The sequence below is a fragment of the Fukomys damarensis genome, unplaced genomic scaffold (assembly GCF_012274545.1).
Source record: "Fukomys damarensis isolate Sample0158 unplaced genomic scaffold, DMR_v1.0_HiC HiC_scaffold_15, whole genome shotgun sequence".
Classification (NCBI taxonomy): domain Eukaryota; kingdom Metazoa; phylum Chordata; class Mammalia; order Rodentia; family Bathyergidae; genus Fukomys; species Fukomys damarensis.
Genome location: NW_022900927.1, coordinates 64,516,710 through 64,543,527, shown reverse-complemented (window position 1 = coordinate 64,543,527; position 26,818 = coordinate 64,516,710). Strand labels below are relative to the sequence as shown.

Here is a 26,818-nt window from a genome sequence, read left to right as displayed (position 1 = left end):
AGACACTGCTGAGGGATCGTCCTTGTACACACTGGCTAATAACATACACATTTGTGGTGAGATACAGGGATGGAACTGCAGGTACATTGAGGACAACGATATTGCCAGGAGTCCAGGCCATGCTGTTACGACTGACACGTGCCTCAAGTGATGAGGGACGGAACTGGGTCCCCCAAAATTCCTATGCTGAAGCCTAAATCTGGAGTGACCTCTCTGGAGAATCAGACTGTTAAGGAAGTTGTCAAGGTTGGTGCGTCCTCCGAAGGGGACTGGTGTCCTTGCGAGCAGAGGCACCCAGGCATGCTCTCCCTGAGCGAGGCGAGGAAAGGCTATGTGAGTCTCCAGCAAAGTGGCAGGCAGCAGCTAGGAAGAGCCCTCACGAGATGCCAATGCTGCTGAAGCTGTCAACGTGGACCGAGCCTCCGTGCTGCCGTCCCAGCCACCTCATCCGTGGGATCTGCTGTGAGAGCTGCATTGGCCTCACTTTTCCCTCCTGGGCGGGACCCCGGCGATGACTTGGAGCCTGGTTTTGTCTCCTGGGCCCTTTTGTTCACCAAAGCCCAGGCAGAAGTTGCAGTCTCTTAGTGGGTTTGGCATGGGCTAACTGAAGCCAGGGCCTTCATACTGACCACAACCCCCACCCTCATTCATTTCTTAAATTTTTGAGATGGGGGCAAGGTAAGCTGCCCAGGGGAACTCAAACTCATGAGCCTCCCGGCTCAGTCTCCCAAAGTGCTGGGGTGAAGGCCCGAACCACTGTGCCTGCCTTGGTGTGTGGGTTTTTAGTGGCCTTTTAGCCTCGTCCCTGTGTCGTTTCCAACACAGCAAAGCCCTGAGGGAAACGTGCTTTGTAGGTGACCTGTAAAAAGCTACTCCGTTACTGGAAATGGAAATTGAACTGGTAGTTTTTAAAACAAGGAAATCACAAATATCTTTTAAATGTAAAATGATAATAGCATTAACTTGCCATTTTTTTTTTAATGTATTTTTTAGAGACAGCTATTCAAATGTAGCACCTGCTGGTTTTGGAAATTTGTAGTACTATGCCTGTCAGGTTTTGTCAACCAGACTGAAGTGTTTTCCCCAAGGATGTTGTGCTCTGCACCCCAGACTTTCCAGGTCTTGTGAACTTGGAAATTTGGAATTTTCTTTTTTTCTTCCCAAACTCACCTGCGCAGTGCCCGTCTCCTAGGCTCCTGCGCACAGACAAGGGCAGCCTCCGTGTGGTCAGGGCCCAGTGCTCTCCAACTGGCTGGCGCACCTTGGCCTCCTCTGCTGGGTTGTGTGGCTTTGGGCACAGGCCACATCCTGCTGTCTGGCAGCACCAGCACAATGCCAGCCCAATTCTGATGTGCCACAAGTGGCCAGGCACAGCACCTTCCCTTGAGTTGGCAGGCAGAGCTGCCAGATTGCGAGAGTCAGACAACTTCAACGGCCTATGGGGACAGCAGGACTATAGTCTTTATGTGCCAAAGCTGGGTGGGAGGAAGAGCACCATGTATGCAGGATGGGGCATTCGGCCTCTCTGCTCATCTGGGGGAGCAGAGCAGTCCTCCTGCTGCTGGCCAGGATACCTCCTGCTGGGCCCTTGGGGTGGCTCTGTAAGCACCGTCCCGAGTCACTAATGGTGCTGACCACGGACTGTGGTGTGTTTTACTCAGTTGACTCCATTCTTCCGCCTCTTCTGACACCGCAGCCCGATTCTTGTTGGTGTCTAGCACCTGCTAATAATCTTTTCAAGGTGACACTGGATTGGGAATGAGACTCCAGAGCAGTACTCAAACTTCTCCAGCTTTTATAAATAAGCATCACAAATGTTTACCTGGCTTCAGGGCAGAACAGCTAAGAAAAAAATCACAAATGTGTAAGGAAAGCTGTTACATTAAAAAAGCAAATCTATCCTGACAGGAATGGGAGGGACAGAAAATGACAAATTATCCAAAATGATAAAATTATATTCCATGTTTAATAAATATTTTTTCGTGGTATGACCAGGGAGGTTCCAAACAGTAGCAACTGAGTCTACAGAAAAGATGACCTTCTTACTTAACAAGGCAGGAATATATTTAATGTATTCCACCAGGATTAGTATCACAAAGTTCAGGCGGGTACAAGTGAGATTTACTTGCTGAGAAGATCGTCCCCTCCCAGCGTAGATGATGGTTCCACTCGTCCTCCTCCCTCCACGTCCGGCTCAGCACAACAGCTGACAAAAGTCACGTGACCCTTTCTTTCATCCTCCAAGAGTCAGAGAGAACGGAAGGGGACTGCATACCCCGGCGGGACATGGATGGCGTTCTCGCTGAGGCTCATGCCTCCCGACCAAGGCTCTTGGTCCGCTGTCTCACACACAAGAAGCTGCTCCACTGGCTCAGTTAGTTTTGGTTTGGAGAGAAACCAATCAGAGGAGCCACTCCCAGGGCAGAGACCGGCCTGGCCCCGGCTCTGCAGCAGCCTCACTCATTGTACTTGGACAGTTTCAGCCGGGGGATGATGTTCATGGACTGCAGCTCCTGGAAGAGCAGCTTGCAGGCGTAGGGGATGCGCAGGGAGGACACGTGGCAGGATGACTTGCAGTAGTGACACCTGAAACCCAAGGTGGCAGCGTCAGAGCGAGGGTGGCGGCAGACAACGGCCAGCACACGGGGCTTGGGCATCTGCTCTACAAAACCCTTCCTGGGACCAGTTACTCCTCTGTCCCGAGTGTCCAGTCCCATCACCAAACATGAACTTATGGGCCCAGAAGACAGAAACAGCCAAGGAGGCAAAATGAAAAGCAAAACAAGCGCCACTCCCTGCAGACTTCTCAGCATCTGGCTTGGACCAGTCACTGTATGTTTAGACCTCTCTCTTCAGAATGCACATCTGCCTACGTACTGTTCTGAAAGAGCCCTGGAAAACTGAATCACTGGAAATTCAGGGTTAGAGCTCTGCACTGCTGAGTTTTCAAACAATGCAGTCAACATCCATTTACTTGGTGAGCGCCCACCGTGCTAGGTTACTGTGGGCAGGGTGCTCAGTTACCCTCCATGTCTGTCACTCAGGGGCGTCCACCCCGTGCTCTTCGGGACGGCTATCCCTGCCAGAGTGCTGTCTCCCGCACACGCCTGTGCGCATGTGCAGGTGTGTCCTGCATGGCCCCGTGGCAGCAGGCTCCCGACCGGAGTGTCTGCTGCCTGCTCAGGTCGTCTTCGTTCCTCCTTCAGGAAGGGCCAGGAAACGGTGCTTGGGCCTGAGCGACCGCAACCAAGAAGGTTCCGAGAAGAAAGTAAATCATCCATCTGGGGTTCAGACCACAAACAGAGCCCCACAAGACTGTTCACGGCCACACTATTTATGGCAGCATAAAGCAGGCGACTCCTCACGTGTCCCGCAACCGGCTGTGGGCCGGGCTACGCGCACAGAGGCAGGCTGTGCACCACGGAACATGCCACGGTACTCACACTGATGTGTGTGTCTGGGACACACCGTGAAGCGAGCACACCTGGTCCCAGAGCACTTTAAATCAGACTTTAATGCTTTTTATTTTCTCTATTATTGGAATCTCTGAAGGGACTTTGATTTTTTAAAAATAAAAGGTAAAAATGAAAGAAGTACAGGCAACCAGAGGTGTGTACCAAGGAACAGTCACTAAAATGAGAACAGCGGTCCTCCTGGGTAATGGGAATTAGTACGACTGCCGCCTTACAATTTTTGCAAGTTCTGAATATCTTACAAGGAGCAAGGACTATTTCTCCAACCAGCAAAATAACCCTGTATTTAGGGAAGAAAGCAAGCACTGCAACTGGGCATGTGTGCGTGGAGTTGAGCGACCCTCAGAGACAGGACATCCTGGGGAAGGACAGACAGGACAGACACCGATGCCGACGGCCACCCCGGGGCCTCTTCCCGGGCAGGAGCGATGCAAAAGTGCAGACGATAACGACGGCTCCACCTGCCTGGGCGGCTCGGGCTCACTCGGGACACCTCGCGCTTCAACTAGACTGGGGAAGAGACTGGCGGGGCGTCTGCGAACTCCGCCTAGCATCTGACACTGGGCCCGCTCTCCGCCAACCTCTAAGAGGACACACATGCCAGCGCGGCTCGGAACAGCACATTCACCTTCTCTGTCATTAACCCTCCCGTCCTCAGAGCTTGAAAGGCCCCAGGGCTATCTGTGCATTCACACAGGTACACATATGTATCATTCACGTGTGTACTTCACCCTACAGCAGTCTGGAAAAGTCCCACAGGTGGAAACCTGACCCGAACATCAGTAAAGTCAGCACACGGTTAGGACAAAAGCAGCCTAGGGAGGCACTGGGCTTCACAGAGCAATGGCTGTCCAGCGCGGTGTCCCTGTGAGCCAATTATCTTAATAGGGCTCTCTTTTGTGACTGCTGCCCTCTATCTGGCTCTGAGGGGCAACAGGCCGGTGTCAGGCTCCACGGTGCGGGTCTGCAGAGCCGACTCCGGGTTCTGAGCCGCTCTAATGCCCAGGCCTCCATTGTGCAGCTCATTAGAGGGTGCTTCCTCCAGCCCACACGGTGCCCGCCGCCCGAGCAGGCGCGAGTGTCGTGACAGCCACCAGCCCGCCGGGATGATGCAGATGCTTTCTGCTGGCAACCACACGCAAGCAGACGTAGCATATGCTAAACTCCGACTAATTACAGCAACGACCCTTATACCCTACCACGGGTCTGGTCCTCCGTCGAGGATTTCACACGCAAGGCACCCTACACACAAGCTTCAAATCCAGCACTGCCTCACACAACCCACGTGTGAGACCGAGCGAGGCAGGAAGCACCCAAGAAGTGAGCAGCACAGTGTGGAGGGCCGCCCACCACAGAGGGGGGCCGGGGGGCGTCAGTTTACCTGCGGGGTCAGGGAGAGGGGTTTCCTCAGCCTACATGAATCTGCTTCACTGCCTGCTTTCTTTCCGTGGAAAGGGAATGCAAGGAGGAGAAAAGAAAATCAAACTATTTCTGAAGTTTCAGGGCCTCTATTTTTCATGAAACGGCTCTTCTGTACCACCTTTTCTAAGCAAGTTACTTAAAATCCCTTGTGCCAGACTTGAAGATTTAAGCATAGTGGAACTAGGCCCCTGGCATCTTCCTGTTATGCTATTTCTTTTCTTTCTTTCTTTTTTAGTTACACAGCCCAGACTATGAAAAGCAAGCCCAATATGCATTTCAAAAGACGAATAGACATCTCTGGACTGAAACAAACCCCCATCTCACTGCTGTAAGAAAGAGCGAGGCTTATTCTCACAAGAATGGCACCCATCTCTGCGCCCTCATGAAAAGAACTGCAAGTGGCCACCTCTTCTGTTCGTATCTAAAATGAAACCAGCACTCCCGCCGTGGCAGGACCCGTCGACTCTTCTACACTAGAGTCACAGGATAATTTACTAAGGGTCTGGCCATTTAGCCAGCAAGGGATACACTGTGTTCTGAGAAACTCCTTGTTCTGATTCTTCACTCGTTTTATTCACCCAAGAATCTGGCAGCTTAGATGGCAAGAGGCCGGGGCTCTGCCTGCAGCGTGCAGGAGCGGAGGGGCTCGGGCACTCTCACGCTCACCTGGGCCCCACAGCCCCAGGCAGGCAGAGGCTCCAGGAAGATGCCCATGTGGGTGGAACAGCCCCAACCTCGTGAGAGCTTCCTTCTCTCCAAAAAAACCGAGTGGTAAGTGGGACTGGTGGGCTGTCTTGCCTGCAGGAGGATTTTAAGGCTTGAGGTCACACATGACCCTAAGAAGAGCCTTTGTTCCTCAGTGGCAGAGTGGAACCATCGGAACAGGAAAGGTACTACAACAGCACTGACACAAACACAAAGCAGGGAACACTGTCCTCCAGGCCAATGCCACACAGAAATCCTGAGCTGCATAGGCTGTGGCATTTACTTCCTGGCCACCCCATGGATGCAGAGTGTCACTCAGGAATCAGTATTCAGGAAGCAGCTACAGGTCTGGGGCTGGAGCAGCAGTCAGAACGGGTGCGACCAGAACAGACCAGAGGCGGGCTCTGTGGGCCACCCTGCGTCAGCCTTGCTCACTACTGATGTCTGCTGCAGGAATGATGGACACAGGCGCCCCTGTCTGTCCAGTGTGAGCAGGCTGCTGTCTGTCACTTGAGAGAGTCAGCTCGCAACACAGCTGACTCTCTGGGTCTGAACTTACAAGTAAGAGCATGTGACAGTTACTCTAAAGAGCTCCTTTGGCAGGCTGCGATGCTTACCCTAACGACACATTTGCTGGGGTGTCATGGGGAACAGTGCTTGTGAAATGCCCCGAGATAACATGAAATAAAAAGACAAAGGCTGGACTCCCTGGGAGCTCCAACCCAGGGGGCGTGGAAAGCAGCTCATTATGTGACAAGTGGAGCACCAGCTGCGGGGTGGCAGCAGAGAGGTGCTCCAGTGAGCACATGAAAGACCTGAGGCTCCCGCCTTCCAACGGTACCACTTACCAGCCAGAGTAGCCCAGCAGCCCGCACTGGCCGCAGACGTCCACCTCGAAGGCGTCACTGGAGATCATCAGCCGCTCCAGCAGCAGCATGCTGGCTCCGTAGCCAATCAAACAGTCCCGTTCCATCTCTCCGAGACGCAGGCCACCGTCGCGGGACCGCCCTTCGGTGGGCTGCCTTTGAAACAAGACGTCATGCAGATGTGTTAGCTCTTAAACCAACAGAGCGGCTTATCGCATGCAGGCACAGAGCCTGAGGTGCTGGACCCGGCCCAATCGCCTGCAGCTCGACCATCACCTTGCTCAGAAACGTGGAGGACCTGTGCCGAGAACCTTCCATGGAAAAAGCTGGCTGTTGTCAGGAAGGCAAGATAGCAGTCATACAGGATTTACTACGCAACAGAGCGCTGTAGGGTCCATGAAACACCAGGGCTAATGGCACCATCAGCAGCAGACTGCTGGGCAGATGTGGGTTGAAAGTCACACGTTGGGAAATCAAGGAAGTTGTGGGTAATTTGTGGAAAGGAAACAACTCACAAGCAGGCCTGAATGAACATGTGACGTGGAAACCACCCCTGAGTGTGCAGCCACGTCACTTGGGGTGAAGGGGTCACTGTGGGGAGGTGGACGCCTGACCAACGCCGAGAAGACAGAAGGGTGCAACAAACAAGTGTGGGCAACAGCCGCTTTGACACCCAGGTCGAATGTAACTGACGCGGAGGTTGCGGGGGACAGACCTCAGGGAAGAAGTGCACCCACCCACGTGGGGCCGTGCCGAGGCAGCCTTTGTCTTGAGATCTCGAGGTGTACTCTCCGGGGCCTTTAAACACCCGAATGTCTGCTATTTGAACAGACCGTGCCTTCACTCGGTTTCTGGTGAGGTACTACACCCCAGCTGCTCCCGGGGTACCGTCTAAGCCCTGCTGGGGTAAGCCCAGGGGGCTGGGTGCCTGCTGAGCGGCACAAGGCCCGCCCTCTCCCCCTGGCGAGTGCTGCTAGTGGAGATGAGGCCACGTCCCATCTGCCACCCATACCCCACCCGGAGCGGGAGTGCCCTCCCGGGTGCCTGTGCCTGCCTGACCTCCACACAGAGGAGCGGCGAGGCTGTCCGGTGCTCCAAGGCGATGCCCTGCTGTGCAGGGTGGCATTAAGGGCAGGTGACACCTGGTCAGCCTCGGCCTGGGGCACAGGGGCAGAGGCAACAGAACCCAGGGGCTCGGACCCTTCTGCCCAGCGGCACGGTGCAGCCTACCAGATGCAGGCTTGTGCTGCTCACAAGGGTCTGGAAAGCGCACCCTGAAGGTTTTGGTCATCTTATAAACACTGCGTGCACTGACCAAGACCTGCACGGGACGGGCAGCACACACCCTGGGTAAATGATGGCATGCGCGCAATGTGCACATGTGTGTATGTGTGCATATGCAACACAGCCCACTGTTCCCGGGCCAGGGCTGAATGTGGCTCAGGAGAAACGACGTAATCAAGATAACTGAGATGCCTGAGGTTGCTGTTACCTAGCACCGCAGTTCACGGGAAGCGGATTAATAAGCAGGAGTCACTGCGAGCTCCCGGCAAGAGGACAGTGCAGCAGACACCCAGGCGTGACAGGCTCTGTGCGACTGTCAAGTGCTGTCTGCTGCACACAACTGCTCTGCGCTGTGCTTGGTCAGCCTCGCCACCGTAAGTGAGCATCAGCACAGCCCTGCAGTCATGAGGTGATGAACACTTTTCCGATCTGTGGTTGACCAGTGACTGACTCTAAATCACCACCAAGTGACAGGCGAGGAGGAGCTGCTGCACGATCGCACCCAGGGACGTGACAAGAAAATACCGCACAGGTTCAGGATGGACTCAGTCTCTCCCTGCGCACATTCCTGCTGCGGTCGGCCGGCTGGCTGCGTGTGTCCTATGGGTCTTGAGAGGGCAGCCTGACTGCAGTGACACTTCCCTTTCCCACCGGAACAGACACCCAGCTGCTCACGGGACCCCACTCCTGCGGGGACCCACAGTGGCAAACACGCCTGGGGCCATGTGCGTTCTGTGTCCCCACACGAGGGGACAAGCTGCGCCTTTCTGAGAAGGACCACGGTCACCAACAGGGACACCTCATGTGGCTGTGCTGGAGCCCAGCAGTGAGGCGGATAGCAGGCTGCTCTTGGGCTCAAGAAATAAGTTGGAACTGCCCACTGTTTTTTCCATGTTGGCTGTAAGTACGTGAATTTCCTTAAAGGCTACGGCCTCACCTCTTGACATGTCAGGAACACGGAAACCCCGCCGTGGCCCCCTCCGCGGCCCCTCCTCTTACCTGGTGAGGACAGCGCGCGGCCCGCGGGCCCGGGCGTGCATCTTGTCCAACACCATGTGCTTCAGCTTCTGGTAGTACACGGGCCCAAAGTAGACGTAGGCTTCCAAGGGCTCCCTGGAAGAGGCGGCACTGGGTTAGGAGACCGAGCTGGCCTTCCGAGCACCCCTCAAGCACATCCTGGACAGGTATGAAGGGTTTGCAGTTTGAGGGGCCAAATTCAAAGGTGCACATGTGACAGGTGGGAAGCAGGAGGTCCAGGGCAGCCCTACCCTCTCCCTGGTCCTTGCAGATCACCTTCCAGCTGGTCTTCCTGCTCCCACACCTGTCCCTCAACAGACAAGCCTCCACATCATCAGCGGGAGCCCCCGCTATCTTTGCACAAGGGTACTTCGCGCCAAACTCCACGACACGCAACCGAAGTTGCCAGAACCTGGCAGTGCAGTCCGAGGGCCACACAGTTGAGTTCCTGCTTGCCTCGATAGTCAGTTCTCATGGCTCGCCAGCCCCCTCTCCTCCAGCCCCTCGGGCCTTGCCCAGGATGTTCTCTCGTGGGGCTAACTCAGACCTGGCAGCAGCGCAGCTGCACAGAGCCTTCCCTGTAGCCTTTCTGAAAGCTACCCTGTGCCCGCCTCAGGCTCACTGCTTCCGGAGCACTGTGTGCTATTTCTCTGGTGTTGCCTGTCTTTCCCACAAGGAGCAAACTCCACAAATATCAGCCTTGTGTCTCCTCTGTCATCGTGGTTCCGGTGCCTGTGATCCCCAGGGATACCCCAGGTGCTCAGTACACCTTTGTGACATAGCTTATTCAGCAACTCTCTGGAAACCTGCGGTAAGTTTGAAGAGAGTACACACAGGGACAGGAAAAACAAAAGAAAAACAAACCCCTCTTTCAATCTGGAGCAAGAACCAGCAAGGAACCAAGGCCTTCAGGCGAGGACCCTCAGGCCGCAGCAGGCTGAGTGATGGTCCAGGATATCATGGCCTGGGACAGGCGGCAGAGTACCGGGCCTTGCTCAGTGGCACACCTGCACGCACAGAATTACAGCCATCCTCAGGAATCAGGCAGGCCAGACCAGGATCCCCAGAGAGGTGGGAGACGCCACCAGGGCACCTATTCTGCCACACAGATGCCGCATGACCTCTCTGTCCATCAGCCCAGCCATCCTCAGGAATCAGGCAGGCCAGACCAGGATCCCCAGAGGGGTGGGAGACGCCACCAGGGCACCTATTCTGCCACACAGATGCCGCATGACCTCTCTGTCCATCTTCACGGTGCACAGAAAGGACGAGCAGCCTGAGGCCCTGGCCAGTTCCAGAGTGGACGCCCTCTGCAGCCAGCTGCTCCTGGTGGGATCAACAGAACCCAGCGCAGTTCCACCGGCCACTGATGACGCCACCTTCAGTCTTCCTCACCGATGTGCGCAGCCCCCCATGGAGTTCTGAGCTAACACACTGAGCAGGGCCTGGAAACTCCGCCATGGAGATAGAGGCAAAGGCAGGGAAGACTCTGGCTGTGGGGCCGGGAGGCAGCATGGACTGTGCAGGGCTGGGGCTGTCCACAGCGTGTGCGGCGCTTCCAGTACACAGAGCCCTGGAAGCCCCACCAGCTCATCCCGTGGGTCTGCGACCGCACAGCTGACCACAGTGCCTTTTCTGCGAGGAGACTGAGAAGTCAGTTTAGCGGGGACAGCCTCCTTCCGACACGGACTGTCAGCTGGCCTACTGAACCACAGTTCGACACTGACCCTCAGTTCCCCCTGCAGTGGGCTTTGCTGTTAGCTCTGAAGCCATCTGTCCTGGTCTAGTCCGGGAGTCGCTCACCGCAGAAGCCCCAAGTCCACCCGAGTTCCCTGGCAGCTTCCAACTGCAGCGGGGAGGAGGCAGTGCGCGACCTGGCGCTGGCAAGGAGGCGGACACCCTTCCTACCCTCCTCTCCCCAGGGCCTCTCCTCACCATCCCACGCCAGCCAGGTGCCCACCTTTCCAGGAGCTCGAGCCTCCACTGTCCCCAGGCTGCCGCACTGCCCTGCACGCCTCACCGGAGAGTCTGTGAGTGCTGCCCAGGCTGGGCACGGCGCCCCCAGGGGACATGGTGGGGACACACGGCTTTGTGTCTACAGGACAGGCGCCCGGGAGGGCAGGGAAGTGGGGATGGCCAAGAAGCCACCTTCTGCCTGCTATTCCAGTGTCTAGTAAGAGGTCTAAGTGGCCAGCTCTACAGGTGAGGGCCCGCATGTTTCATTAGGGTTTGCACTGGATCCCAGCACATGGCAGGGGCTTTATGAACAAGTGCGATGCTAGGCTCCAGGCTGCCAGTACTGGCAGAGCACCAGTTACCTCACTCATCACAGAGATGTACAGGAAACTCGGGTCAAGGGGAGCCCTTTGTATCATACAGCTGGGATATTCCTTAAAGCAAGGCCCAAATCCAACATGATGAGTTAAATCTTTATGTCACTCAGCCTGGCCTCAAACTCGTGATCCCCCTTCCTCAGCCTCCCAAGTGCTGGGTTTGAGCGCGCAGCATCACACTGGCTTCCTCCTTTTCAGTTGCAGCCGCACACACAGTGCTCCTCCGTTCATCAGTTCTCCAAATTTGGACTTTACTATGTCGGAGTCCTGAGACACTGAAGCTTTCTTCGTGAAGCCAGCACCTCGGGCAGCCCTCCCAGGACACCCACAGAGCCCGTCAGGCCGCTCCCTCCCGCCCAGCACCCCTCCCCTCACGTGCTCCAAAGTGCAGCACTCACCCGGTGATGCCGGAGGTGACGTAGTCCTTCCCCAGGTAGTTGTACCCGTGGCGGACGAGGTCCTCACACACGTCCTTCACCTTGCTCCCGCCGAATGCGGTGCCGTAGTGGAATCTGCCGTCCAGCACGCCCGCCTTGCCAGCCAGCAGCTCGATGAGCTTGCCCACCTGTGCACGGAACACACGGGGTGAGCACCACGCGGCAGACAACCGAGGGAGACAGACGGCAGTACCTCCACCTGGGATGGGAAGGCCTGAGCTTGTGCTCCGCCCTGCAGGTCTTCTCTTCCTTTCCCTCCCCTCTCCTGTGTCTGGATGGACGGAAGAGGAGGCTGCACCACAGAGGCCGGGCCACAATTAGGAGCAGTGCAGCCGGACCAACAGGTGGCGCCCACTGGAGGAGGGAGCTAGTCCCTCGGGAGACCCCAGAATAAGGCTGAGCCCCCGGCTCTGCAGAGAGGAGCCCAGAACTGCTCAGGACTCAGAGCCGGGGTGGAGGGCTCTTTCTCACCCGGCCACAGGGCCCCACAGCCCCAGTCCCTCTCACTGAACTAAGCGCGCGCTTTCTTCCTTAGCCACAGTGCCTCTAAAAAGCCTCAAGGTAACTGACCGTCATTCTCGATGGGAAGCCGTGCGGATTCATGATGATGTCCGGACAGATACCAGAGTCACAGAACGGCATGTCTTCCTGGGGGACGATCAAACCACAAACACCTGGGGGAGAGAAGCACTCATGTCACATACAGCAAACTGGCAGAGGAGGAAGACACTACCTAACTGGGATCTCCCTGCTGCTATCTCTATTTCCTCTGCACTAAAACCCTCCCTGTGGTCTCTATCAAGAGGAACAAAAGCAATTTCCAGCAATCCTACCAGACAAACGGCTCAAAAACGACTCTTCTTGCAGAAAGGCAGTGCTGTCGGCTGCCTGCCCGGCCTCCCAGCCCCAGGCCTACGTCCCTCGGGCTGTAGGGCTGGCAGAGCTGACTGTGTGCCAGGTGCTCCCCAAGAACTGCGAGCAGAGGTGCTGGTGCTTCACCTGTGTGCCCAGGTGCGGGCGGCCGGCTCCCTGGCTGAGCCTCACCTGCCCCAAGGAATTTCAAGTCCCATACGGTAGAGCACATTCGAAAAGTGATCTCCGACTGAACTCCCAAAGGTAAGTAAGAAACAAAATACCAAACCATTCTTGGGAAATGGGCCAGAGTTAGAAATGGAATTCCAAGCATGAAAACAGAACAAACGAGAGCTGCGCTCTGCACGCTGCAGATACTCAAGCCCACAGTGCCCAATCTGCTCAATACTGTGCTCAGCTGTCCAGGAGTTCGTTGCTCAATAGCTTTTCATTCTTCTGGTTTCTTTTTCTCGGGAGGAGATGCAAGGGAGAATTTAGATACTTAACCACAATCTACATAGTTCTGATTGGGAAACTAATGTACAATGGCACCAACCTAAGAAAAAAATGCTCTGATACTGGAGTAGAACAAAATTCCTCCATCATGTGTGAAATTATCAACTACCTGCACCCACTGAAAAACTGCTGTCAAATTTTTCATTCCTCAGTTTCAATTCTATATAATGACTCAGGCTCTGTGTGTGTGTGTGTGTGTGTGTGTGTGTGTGTGTGTGTGTGTGTTGTTGGGGACCAAGGTCTGGGCCTTGTGCATGCCAGGTAAGAGCTCTACCACTCAGATGCACCCCAACTACAAAAAACACTTCGTGTGTAATTTATTACAGAACAACGAAGGTCCAAGGGACAAGAATGCCACCTGCCTATTTAACATTGATTCCAGAAGCTGCCAGCAAGACTGTGACGAGGTTTGTGGAGCTGAATCTACAGCGTGCCTTACTGTCATGCCATTTTGGTGGAGATGCGCACACTTTCCTACACAAGGAACAAACAACTGTGCAGTTCACTCTATTTCAAACTCAGAAACAATGTTTTAGAATTTAAATCAAGCGGAGTGTGTGACCCTTCATTCTTCCCTCCAAAAATCCATCTTGTCTACACTGAAATTACTAGACAAAAACCTTAGAGCCCCTGGGAAAGAGCCACTTTGAAAGAGATCAAATTGCAAATCTCCACTGACAACACAGTTCAGCTGTGAACAAAATGTTGAAAATGGCAGCTCCTACGAGGTGCTGGACGGGGCGACTGGGAGAAAGAAGCCGGCTGGTGAAGCACAGATCGGCTTTCTCTCTCCTGGAAAACAGAGCCCAGGAGAAAGTACGGCACCTTCAGCTGCTCAGAGAGCAGCGGCGTCTGTGTGGGAGAAGGCTGCATCCACCATCCACTGCCCTCCTCCAGCCCGGAAGGAAGGTGGGGTGAAGGACAGGAGGGGACACAGCCACACTGGGGGAGGGGACGCACAGGGATGACTTGCACTTTGCATCTTCTGTCTTATTTGACACATTTCATCGAGTAAATTTGACTTCACTGTGTCACTAAAATGAAAGAAATGCTCATCCTGCTGAAATCAGAATCCCTGATAACTTCCCTTGACTCTGATTTAATGTTTAGTGCAGGCTTCCTTTCAGGGGGAAGTTGTTTTCTTACTTTTTCTTTTCTGACTGTTTCCTTAAAAAATACAGTTCAGAAGCTTTCAGATTTTTTTCATTCCGTCATAGGAACTGCTCTGGCTGTATCTCAACCCGGGGCACCTGTAAGCCAAAAATTAAATCTTCGCTAACTTAAAATTACTTTGCGCTCTGAAAACCCTTTTATATGCCAAGATGGTTCCCATAGCAGACAGCCCTGTGTTGTTTGTTTTGTGTGAAAGTGAATGATAAAAGATCCATGAAATCGACACAGAAAGCCAGAACAGCAGAAAGAAGCGAGGGCTCTCCATCATCGCGGCTTCTACCCTCCGCTGACTCGGGGACAATGGGGGCTACACATCCAACCGCAGATCCAACACAGCTGTGCATTTCATTAGATGGAGAGCATTAGTGACACAAGTAAATAATTAACTTATTCTGGTCCGCTGACTGTGCTTATGAGACCAGTCATAGCTGACAGATTTTAATACAAGTTAACACAAAGAGCCCATAATGAGCTTAGAAGTTAAAACAAAATATTTAGACAGAATTTGATGATCTCCAATCTCAAATGAGACAGATGATTTTTAAAAGTTTGAGTTTTACTGAATTCATTAGGGTTAAAACGAGAGCTCTTAATCTTAGAACCAGACTTTTCTTCATTTGAAAGGTATTTCTCTGTTTCAGAGTATTTGAATCCTTAATCAAAGTGCGAAGGTTTCTTTTATTTTCCACCGAAAAAGTAAAACCGTGTTTTCCCCAGGGACCAAGGCACAAAACTCATTCTAGTACTAAGAACTCTTAAAAGTTATGGCCGCTTCCCCTGATGCCGGCTCTATGATGTAAATGATATGCAGGATGTGTTATTCAGTGTGTTAACCTCCCGGGTCCCTGAAGAAAGCAGGGGCTACAAATAAAGCATATCTAATGGGAGCTGTTGGGAAACAATTACCCACGCATACCTTCAATGCTTACACAGCATTTTAGATTTTGAAATAAAATTTCATCCCTTGGTTCACGTGGGTGTCTCAACCCCACTGTTTACAGCACAGCCTCCTGGCAGGGAAATGCAAACACACCAGTTTAACAAGCCCAGAAACATTTCAGGCAGTTGCTGGGGCCAAGCAGAGTCAGACCACAGACTACACTGCAGGACTTTCAACAAATGTGAACAGACAACAGGAGCACCAAGTTGTAGGGCAGACGGAATGTCATCCCAACCACAGAGATCTTAATTTCAAGTTCTAGAGCGGAGGAACTCGGGGAGCCCGGGGAGGCTCCAAGTGGGTGCTACTTCAGGCGCCGCAAGAGCTCAGCGCCGCGGCTCCTGCACCTGCGGGCCAGGTCCGCCTCCATGGCTTCGCAGAGCTACCAGCAGTGAAGGGAAGGACCGTTTCCCCAGCTACAAGGCCACTGAGCCTCGTGGATCATCTGATTTTCTGGGAAGTATCTCTAATTACAGACAGTTCCTAGCTTACTAAAAGTCACTCTAGCTTCCCCAAAATAGTCCTTTTAGAGAACTATCGGTACATTACATTCCCTTCATCTGAACGGGAAAAAGGAAAGAACCTAAAAGGAGGAAGAGCCACAGCCAGATGGGAGGCAATGGCAACTGCTGGAGATGACCATAATGACACCCGAACTCCAAGAGCAGCTTCAGTACGGCCTGCATGCTGGTGGCCGGTGGGCCATGCCTGAGCACCTGCCAGGTGAGCAGGACTGTGAGGCGTGGGGACAGGAAGAGGTGCGGGGACGCAGCTTCCAGGCAGAGGCGATTCGAGGAATCCCAGAAACCAGCACATTCATGCAGCTCTGCTCGCCACACCCGAATTTCCACTCCCTGTGAGGCAAGGTGCACGGGGCAGGAGGCGCTAACTCACGCGCTTTTGCTTTTGGCAGATACCGACTGCCCAACAAGATATTCCTCCCAGTCTAACACCTCACTGAATGAAGGGTGATGTGATGCTGACTTTTCTCCTCGATCACAGTGGGAGAAGAGGGCAGCTGCCTAGCAAAGGAGTGGACTCTACAGGAAGCCCAGTGCTCTGAGGTTCGGAGGTGGGGGGCGCCACCCACAGCGTCACTGCTCTGAGCCTGGGCTACCAGGCCGGTGCAGGGAGGGCTCACAAGGAGTCAGGGAACCTACACTTGGCTCTGAGGTTCAGCAGGTATTTCATGACCAGGAAGTGTGCGTGCGGGAACCTTAGTAGTTTGGGCTCCATGATGGGAATGACTAGCACCTTCCTCATGACCTGAGCTAATGCCTGGGAGGTACTTAGAGAAAGACCAGGGATTATTACCTAAGAGAACCCTAATTACTCTCAGCAGGAAGCGCACTGGCCAAACACAGGAGGGCAGGTGCACTCATCTTGGCCAACCCAGAGCAGCCCGGCCCTCTCCCGCTGCACCTCCTGCTCTGAGGGCTGTCCAGGTCCTTAATAGGGCCAGGACACTGTCTCCTGGTCACCAGGGGCTTCTCAGGAAACGGCTGCAGCAGCCCGAGTGCTTCAAGTCTGTCCCTGTGAAGAAACACTGTGCTGTGCATCAACTCATGTCCATGGGCCTTAACACGTTCAGAAATGTAAATTCCCAAATCGAAACTTGAAGGCTAGCACAGGCTGTGACGCCTTCCTCCCCTCCCCCTTTCCAGTTATCGAATTAACCTTCTTTTATTTTTCACAGAACCGCCCTAAATAATCCCGAGGGGGGTGGACAGAAAGTGTTGAATCATATCAGCTTTGTTCTGCTGCTGAATCACTTCCAGATCTATCACATCACTGCCGTATCCCGGCTGACACAATTTTAATTCGGCTCTTCCTTACATGTTAACAGATAAATAATGCATAAGAAAACTTGATTAGCTTTCTTATTAAAACATCACTCTAAATGAGAGGAGGCGCTAGAAGACAATGCAGTTTTTACACGGCTTTCCCATGAGCAGTTGAATGGTTTGATGTGATAAATTTGCATAGTCTGAAGCGTACAAAGGGCTGATTAATTGAAACCCTTACAATGCCTCTGGAAGCAGCTATTGTAAAACAATAACCATAGGAACTTTACAAAATACACACGGCTGAATGTGTCAAGAGCTTAATAAAATGTGGCGAGGCAACACTATTTGGAAACAGAATTGGAGATTTTTATTCTGGGCCATAAAACACTAAATACCCTAATTTCAAAGCTGTAGTTGGATATTTACTGAAAGGTCAGAGGGTTACAGGCTGGCTACCAGAGACCAAAACTTGCTCTTAAAAAGCAAATTAAATAAAACCTTCTCATAATAAGGTGTCTCTGTGAGCAAAACGATCCTCACTTCTCATACTAAATTGAGCTGGAATTTCTCTTCGGGCCGGAACTGAGGCCTTCTTGGCCACCACTCACCTTATCTCTCTGCTCACACTATTAGCCCTATCAGGCCCCTCGTCCCTCCCACTCAGCGACTTCCATTCAAGCAGGATCAAGCAAAGCAGGGAGCCAAAGACACCAGACTGTTTGAAGCTCCGGTCTCGCAGAGAGGATTTTAGACAGTCTCAAGTGCTACATGAGTACAAGGTGTTGTTATGATTACTTTAAATCAAGATCTTTCCACTCTCAATTTTGGAAAACAATATAGAAAAAACAAGTAACAAATGAAAGTCTGGCAAAACTAGTTTTAAACCGGGCCTTGTTTAACAAATAAGCTCTCTTCTGGGCTTTTCTGGCACACATAAAACATTTGTTTTCTTACTTCCCACAGCCTCTTCACAACTACTCTCCATGGGTTCTTCAATGTGTACGGAAGTTGGGGTAGGTTTTCTCCTAGGAAATATTCAATCCAAGTCGGGATAAATTAATTTAGCAGGTGGCTTAATAACAGTGCAAAATGGAGTCAAATGATCTCACAGTGTGACTTTTTGGATATCAGGGGGTCAAAGCTGAACCCTCAAACAATTTTATCTGCATGTGTCTGATTGGCCAAAGACGGAAACACTGACGACTGCTGCACGCAAAGGCGGCAGCACTAGGTTTCTATCGCAAAACAAAGGCCGACACGGCCCCTGTCAACTGGTGTCCAGGATGGAGGAGGGCGCGGGCTATGATCCCGGATGCACAGTTACTGAGAAGCCTCTGTGCCCGGACAAACACAGCTTCTCCTCGCCTTCAGACCCTGCTCGGTCCTGTGCCCATCCTGTGGTCTGCGGGCCTTTGTTGGAGGTGCTAATCCTTTTCACATGAGAGGCTGAGACATGTTCTTTCAGGGAGAGATATATTGCTTTTTTTCTGTCTCCACATCAAAGGAGTGCAGTTTTTCCTCCTTGTGAATGGTAGCAAAGTAAGAGGAAATTTAGACATATAATAATTTGGTTTGCTTAATCAATGTAATGAAACTTAACATGGGAATTCTTTACACTGATATAACTTCTGCTAAATAATTAAAAAACAAAAACTGAGCCAAAGGAAAAAGGGATATAAAATCTTTCAATAAATGCACTAACCGCCAGATGGAACAAGGCTCAAGACAAACACATTTGGCCTCGATGAATTCCGCACATGTAAACAGACCACAAGTTAGAGAGGGTTATTTATAGAAGTGATTTCTACTTCAGGAGAAAACTTAGCTCCAAACATCATTCCAGCCAGCATTCGAGGGGCATCTGTGCATCCTCACCCCAGCTCCAAAGCCGATCACAAAGAACCTGAGGAGAAAATAGAGCTCCAGACCCACTCTCTGCCCTGCCTCCCTCTGGGCACCACTGGGCACCAACCACACGGTGGTCATGGCTGTGCCCCGAAGCGCCCAGAAGCCCAGGGCCCTGGAGAAGGAGATGGTTCTGGGGTGCCCGCACCTCGCCCCGGCTGAACTGCAAACCACATCAAACCAGACTCCTCTTCCTCTGCACACACACACAGCCTGCTCTGGCCATCACGGAGCCAGCTGGCCTGTCCTGATAATAGTTTGCACGCTAAGCGACGACCTGCTCTAGGGGCCCGGACCCAAGCCTTGGCTTGTCCGGGGTGGTAACTCACTGCCATGTGGCCACAAGGTACAGAACGGCCATGCAGACCGGGGGAACATGCTCCTGGAGATTCTCCCTCTCCTCAGTGGACAGCATTGGAAGCCCTCGACTCAAGGCTGTGCTCTGAGTGGACGTGGCAGCTTCTCCCTGGGGTGGCCTTTAGCCTTCCTCCTCCCCACCTGGCTGCCTGCTCGGTCCCCTCCACTTCTGGGTATGGAGGTGCTGTTTCCTGGACCTGTCCTGTCTGTCATGCTGTGGTGGGACAGTGGGCACCCCTGACCATCGCACTCAGCCTGGTTCTTCACACACCACTGCTGCGGACTCCCCTGTGCCAGTCCCCCCACGCGTTTTGTGCTCGCCAGCCTTCTCCCTGAGCTCTTTCAACCATTGCTATTCAGCGTCCTCATCCCATTGGCTGCGTTAACTACTAATTATCCTGCTACCTTTGAAGTGATCAGGCTCGAGCAGGATAGACACTTGTGTTCTGAAACTAAATTTCTCAAGTCTCCTCTAACTGTTGGAGAGGATGTTTTAAGAGGCATTAGGCACAGAAATGCAATCTATACATTATGCATGGAAAAAAAGAATCCCCAACAACAGCTTTGTTAAAGAAGACCCTTAAGCAAAGAGAATCAGGCAATCTGCGCAGTGTAATGTTCCAAGTGTGTGGGAGGGGTACCGAAAGATGTGCTAACTCAAAAGAACCTCTAAGCTGTTTCACAGCAAAGACACATGTGGCGACCTGCAGAGGATGCCACGAAAGGAAAAGGAGTCATTTCTAAGCAATTCCACACTTCAAGAGCGAAGGCTGAGTCCAGCTGCTCACTGCTGTCCTTCTGGGTGGGACGGGACCAAAGTGGAAATGCTCAGCGGAAGCCTGGCTGGACACCTGCACGGTGAGAAAGCTGCGGTCAGCTCCCGTGGAGATGGCTGCCAGCAGCGGAACTACTGCCGTGGGCCGCGCTCTCCACTGCACTCCACTCGCCCACGCCTAGGGCTGGGCTGGGTCAGCGTGGGCTCTTCAGACACCTGCACAGGGAGGTCCCGAGGGAGCCCCGCCAGCGCTGCTCCCACACTTCTGCCAGGCACCCCCTGTTCTAGCTGGGAGAATCAGAATGGCCAAGCTGAGGGCTCAGAGATTTGCCTTTTGTATTTGTTCATACTCTTGAGAGATGGCGAATTGTAACCGAGGCTACTAAAGCCCAAGCAGAGGACGATGAAAGAAGAGAGCGGGTGTTAGGATGAAGTCAGGAGAAGGCTGTGTCTTCCCAGGCGAGGGGAAAGCTGCAGGAACATGGCGTCCCATAGGCACAGTGACAATGGCCTCTGAAGAGAGAGGAGCCCCTCAACAAGGGTTAGTGCAACAAGCAATGCGCTCAGTGTCAAACGCCTGCACTCAAATCCTGGCCCTGCTGCCCTGAGCTGGACTGGGCAAGCTAATCTCCTCTGTGGGCCTCAATTTCCCCACCTTGTGTAGAGGGAATAGCAACAGTGGCCAAAACTGGATAGGTCAAAGGGCACAACAGAGAGGGAAACACCTGTGAGTCACCAACAGACTCACTGTGGGACTGAATCCATCCCCCAGTAAATGCCCCTTCTCCCTCAACCCTCACCAGAGGAAGCAAGCATGGCAGAGGGCAGGTAAGGCACAGGCTGTGGTGAGCACCCTGCCCTGGCCTGGCTCCCCAAGCTCAGCTGACAAGCTCTGCCTCCGCCTCCGCTCACAACCCCAACACTAGGAGGAGTCAGGAGGACCCTATTCTCCAGGTCCTGCAGAGGGGCACTGAGCTTCCACACGACTCAGGGTTCAAGAGTGTACTGGGCATTGCAGCCTAAAACAACAACAACAAACCAGATACTCTGAAATCTACTAAGAAGAGAAAACCGATCAAGACACAGAAGTAAAACCAGGAACAAAAGGAAAATGCAGAAAACTAAAATTAAAATCCAAAAACTACTGTTGCTATAAAAATAAATTTATATTCTAAATTACATATTAGAAGTACGATAAGTTCAAAACGTCCAGAAAATAAAGTTGATGGAATCTCCTAGGGAAAGAAGAGACAGAAATGGAAAATGGGTGAGAAGAGGGTCTTCTGCCCCAAACTCTTCAGCAAGTCTGCCGAAGCTGTACAGGAGGAGCTGCTGGGGAGCCTGGGCTAATCAAGAGGCTTCTACCCTGGATTAAAAGCCATCTGGAAAAGGCAACTGAGGAAGATAAACTCCCGAGCACCAGCAAAAGGTCAGCTACCCCGGAGGACCTCTCAGCTTCATACTGAGACACACGTCAGAGTCCCGAGTGAGCAGATCCCCAGACTCTGCCATCCCAGGCCACTGCGCATTAGAAGCCGCTCTGTCAGTGCACTTTAACCCCACCGTATGGACAGTCTGAGAGGCTGCCCGACATCTCACCTCCTCGTCTCGCTAACTCAGAGGCTCTTTGTTTCAGCAGCATAGTGTGCCCGTCCACATACACGGAATCACGCGGTGTGTGACTAGATTCTGAGTAAAAGCAATCCATTGGAGCACAGGGCCCTCCCCGCCTCCCCAACCTAAGAGTCATTCGTATTCAGATATTCCAAGAGCGACTACTCTGTAAGTGGCTGCCGGGAGAAAGGCGTCACTAAACCTCATGGAGACCGCAAGGTCCCAGGCTCTGACCGCACCAGGACACAGCCGATCAGCACGACGCCCCAGCAAGTTCCAACTCTTCCTCGCATAACACCCGAGGGGACCCAGACTCGGGACCCACGGCAACGAAGCCTGCAGACCTTTGCTCCAGGCGCACTTCCTGAGATATCCAGAGTTTGCTCCAGTCAAAGAATGGGCGCAGGAAGACAGACGGAGACAAGGCTGCACCCACCTAGAAAGACTAAAGAGTGCATCTCAGAAATCATAAAAACAACAGGCAAGGTCTGCAGGCAGAGTCTCCCTGGCAAGCAGTAGAAAACATGAGAGCCGTAGGTACTTTACAAAAACACTCCGTGACGCTAGCAGCATCTCCAGGGACTGTGAATTAGAGGGTCCAATTTACACTAAGAGATGGAACAGACTCTACCCGAACAGCATGGATAGGCCAAAATGACCCAGCGCTGTCAGTGGAACTAACACTGTTGTTGCTGAAATAGTGTCAGAGTGTGAAAGAGTTCCACTAGCAGGATGACAGCTAAGGGAGGATTTATTTGACCAAACATAAGGCCTGATACCCTCACTTGGCAAATGAAGCCACAATCAGCAAGAAGGTGATGTGTAGCTATCTCAACTGCATTAAGACAGGAAGACACTATGCTCACTTACAATCCAGCTGTGGCAAGAGTTAATTAAGCATAAGCAGAAGTGCTGCACCTCCAACGCATGTCAGAGGGAGCCAGCCGACATCAGTGAAGGCTGTGCCCCTTCTACAGCACTGACGGACAGGCCTGGCGCCAGCTCTCTGCAGATGGTGGCCGTGGAGTCATTAAGGGCTTGGACTTTGGAGCCAGCTTTCTGGGCTCAAAATTTAACCTGCCACAAACTGTGGAACCCTGAGCAAGCTACTTCCCTCTCGTGCCTGCATCTGTGCTGTAGATGGGGTAACGTGGGCACATCCCTGCTGGGCCGTGAGGCTGAGTTAGCCCACGTGAGTGCCATGGACATCACCCGCCACAGTGTGCCAAGAGCCTCGGCCGATGTCCTCATTCTGAGAACTAGGAGGCACGTGACAGTGAAGCCAGGACTCGGGCCCCCGGACATACTCCCCACCCTTGGACACTACGGGCACTGGCTGAACGAGACCTACTGAAGTCGAGCTGGTCAAGGGGATCGCAAGCTATACTTAAAGATGAACACCAACATGGAACCACAAATGGATGACGACGGGTCAGGAACCACCACCGAGCGGAGAGGTTCTCGGACCAGAGGCCGAATGACCACCCAGGGGTGACAAGTGCTGCTCTGGGGTCGGAGCTGCGGATTCGGGACCAGCTCAGCAGTCAGCCGGCTGTGCACACGGGCCCGACCCGTCTGCTAAGGGCAGGACTCGCAACACCGGGTGCCTTCCGGATAACCTCATATGACACCTGACCAGCAGAACGAACTGCAGTCTGGAAACACAAGGAGGAAAAATGTCGGTAAGGGCTACTGTTCTGAACAGTCACATACACTGACTGGGACAGGCACACTAGAATGCACCTACAGTTACAATTTCAGGCAGGAGACAAAAGACAAGTAGTTCAGAGAAGCAATTCTCCCATATACCTATAAACACTATTAACATATAAACAGGTTAAACTGAGAAATAAAGCAATAATGATTTTTATAACAATGTGATAATTTTCAAACACCAATTTTTTAACAGAAGGAAGCCAGAGAACGCTGCGTACACATGTGCTCGATCCTTCAGCACATTCACGATGACCGACTCACCTTTCTGCCCGTGACGACTGCTGAATTTGTCCCCGATCTCCGGGCGCCTCGTCTGCCGCAGCAGCATCTTGATGAGGAAAGCGTCCTCAGCGTTGGAGGAGATCATCACCTTCTCAATGTAGGAGTCTGTTGCCCCTTTGTAGCTGACGGGGAGAGTGACCGAGACCATGAGCTTAACACACATACTCCCACTTCGTCCTATCATAAACGTTTCAGCATTCCCTTTTTGAGCTCTGAAAAAATGAGCGCATTTTAAATAGTAAATTCAAATCCTCGCTTTCTCTTCTGCAGCCCTGTATGTTTAGGGGGCGGGTGTCCCCGGCACAGGTGAGGCCAGGTGACAACCCAAGGACACACCTCGAGGAGTGGAGCTGCAGGCTCAGACCCTGCTCCAAGCTGCCCGCCCCGGGACGGCCTCTGTCACCTGCACGTCCACGTGCGGCCCCTCTCGGGCTCCCTGAGCACAGACACCCCCCTAGGGCCTTGAGGTCTCTGCAGGTGCAGAGGGGCCCAGCCCTGTGCCACAGGAATCACGACGGCCCTCCCAGGAAGGACAGCGGAGAGGGCGTGAGGTGGTGATTCCAGGGCACCAGCTGTGAGGCCCTGTGAGAACCTCTTCAGCGGGGAGGTTGGCCAGAGCCCAGGCAGAAAACAGCCCAGCAACAGTAGGAGGAGCCAGGTCTGTGCTGCCAGCAGCCCCCACGGGGTCCCAGAAGAAGGAGCTGGTCTGGGGCTGGTGGGGAGGGGGCGCCAGGCTCTGCTGTCCCGGAAACACCTCCAAGCTCTGGGGCAGCAGACGCCACCAGCAACAGACATGGGTGGGGTGCATTTCTGCAAGTACATTCAGACCAGGCGTGCAAGTCAGGGGCCAGGACAAGTCTACCTCTGGCCACGCAGAAGTCGGCAGAGGCTGCACATGGCCCCCCAGGCCACAAGAGTCACGAGCAATGCAGGCATTCTGGGTACTGGCCGGGCACTCAGATGCCAGGAAAGTAAGAAACGTCTCCGTGCATAAGACTACGTGGAGGGGACCACTGAGTCTTGTGACACAGCCACGTCAGGTCCTTGCTTCCCACTGAGTATCTGCCAGCCCTCGCCAGGGTGGGAGCTGTGCAGGACAGTGGGGCAGCTGTCCCACGTCACCCAGGCCGTACTGCACTTTCCGGGCTTCCTGATGATGCAAACTCATGCGGTGTCATGGCAACCTCTCAAAGGCCACTTCCAGAGGAAGGGGCAGGCTGGCCCAGAGGGCAGGGAGCAAGCAGGAGTTGGAGGAGAGAGATGGAGGTGAGGCACCAGGGAGCCGCCATGTGGGAAGGGATGGGAACAGAACTGCCACTCTAAACGCTCCCCTCTTTTGGCAGTAAGAAGTATTCACGCACATGTCCCAGCCCGAGGGACGAGACCCACAGGAAACAGGTTGGAAGGGCAGGACAGACACCCAACAGCAGAACCAGCTCTCCAGCGAACGCTGAGGAAAGGAAGGGCCAGAGGGCAGACGGAGCGGCCAGCCTGCGGACAAGGCCTGGCACCCGGCTCTGCTGCAGTCGGCACGGTGCCCAGGAGGCTCGGACTGAAACAGCAGAAGTTCAAATCCCGCCTCTGCCACTCACTGCTCTGTGACCATGGGAAGTGACCCGACCTCTCCCTTCTTGCTTCTTCATCTTCTGAGTGAGCTACTGGAGAGGGCACAGCTCAGGCTGGCGGCGGGGTGAGCAGGCAATTTGCACAGAGGTCCTGGAGGCAGTGCAGATCTATCTCTGCCCACGCCTCCTCTGGGCAGTTCTCCACTCGGGGTCATGGCTCCACCTTGGGTGCCGAGTGGCCAGCTTGTCGCCTCTGCCCCGCCAGACCTGCCAAACCCAACCCACTGCCTGCTGTCCCGCAGGTTTCTGCAGAGGCGGCCACTCCCCGGCTCACCTCTCCATGTCTCCTGCTTCTCTGTAGCTTTGTGCTGACGAGTTTAGAGACTGACACGCCAGGCTCCAGCTGGCGATGCCACACTGTGGCCAGGGTACTACACACAAATGTGATCGCATCACTCTCCAGCAGGAGTGGCCAGCAGCATGATCCTCCAAACCCAGCACCGGGACACTGCGCCCCTCATCCTACTGTCCCTTCCACCCGGAGCCCCCGGCCACACGGTCTGGGCTCCACATGGGCTGCGTCCATGGCAGTGACAGCGCTCGCTCACACTTGCCCAGTCTCGTTCCTCAGCCCGGCAGGGCCTCCCTCCCGCCTCCCACGGCTCGGCCCGCGTGTCTTCCCAGGCACGCCCATACCTACGTGATGGGCACATCTTTGTACTGCGGCTGCTGGGCCACACTGCTTCCTTCCAGTGGGATCTGAGTCACGGTGGGCATGGACTTGTTCACAAGCACTTGTTTGTTTTGCACTTTCTCACCTAGGAGAGGAAGCGCGTCAGATGCACTGTTATCCTCTGTGGAACACAAAGGCTGCTGGTACACAGACTACACTTGGCCGACTTCCGATGTGGAAGAAGGCTGTGGGGCCCACACAGTGGAAGCTGGCACTCGACAGGCTCGTAGAGACTGCACAAGCCATTTAAAGAAAATCACGGATGAGATCGTGGTATGAATAAAATTAAGAAACCGATTTAGGAGACATTAATGAGAGAAGTGCCGCTTCAGTCAAAAGCTGTCTTAGATCGCTTAGGGTATCAGAACAGGGGTTGGCCACTTCTGATTCACAGCAATTCCACCGGCAACAAGTCACCATGCACTTAACTCGGCCAATGAGGAAATCGAGACGCGCACTGGTTTTGCTGCTCTTCCCAAGTTTGCTCTGCATATGAAGACACGCGGGAAGCTGGAGGAACTGCTTAGGGTGCGGAGCAAGCGCTGGTCTCCCAGGCGATGCTGCCGGCGTGGAGAGTTAGTGACTATCTGGACAGCAGCAATGGGGAAGGGGATGCAGGCGCTGCATGTGCCGCACGCACCAGGTGCCCAGGTACCCAGGTACCCACTGGCAGCAGCTTTGTGGATGGTGCGGGGACCCCCCAGGAGCGCTCAGCGGGGCTAACCTTTCCCTCCTGGACCTCTCCTCACACTGCTGCCGAGCGACCCTGGCTCTGCTCCGGTCTGGCATCAGCTGCACCCTCTCCCGCCCTGCTCCAGACTCCTGTTCACTCCCCTCCCAGCAGCACTGGCCTTCTCTAGAGCTCCTGCTTGGGACATGCGACAAGCCGTCCTCCTGCTCAGAGCACAGCCCTGCCCTGTGCACAGACTCCTCCCGTCCTGCAGATCGCAGTGCACTTCCCAGGAGCCTTTGCTGACCTTTCCAACTAGACTAATCCTCCTGCCACAAAGCAGCCTCCTGGCCGTCCATGGGCCCTAGGCGGGGTGTAACTGGACACATTTCTGTG

The 26,818-nt window shown here is 53.7% G+C and overlaps 1 protein-coding gene across 3 annotated transcripts in view; it reads right to left on the bottom strand.

Annotated features, from left to right (window-relative positions):
• Positions 1-1,940: 1,940 nt before the first annotated feature.
• Polr3b (RNA polymerase III subunit B) overlaps positions 1,941-26,818 on the bottom strand; it is an 86,864-nt gene continuing 61,986 nt past the window's right edge. For 2 of the 3 annotated variants that reach the window (XM_010631312.3, XM_010631313.3), the window contains 7 exons: positions 25,720-25,837; positions 23,434-23,576; positions 12,108-12,211; positions 11,499-11,665; positions 8,750-8,863; positions 6,449-6,622; positions 1,941-2,586 (listed from right to left, as the gene is read on the bottom strand). In XM_010631312.3, coding sequence (XP_010629614.1) covers positions 2,457-2,586; positions 6,449-6,622; positions 8,750-8,863; positions 11,499-11,665; positions 12,108-12,211; positions 23,434-23,576; positions 25,720-25,837 — 950 coding nt within the window. In that variant the 3' untranslated portion in view covers positions 1,941-2,456. The other variant, XM_010631314.3, reaches the window with a different exon arrangement.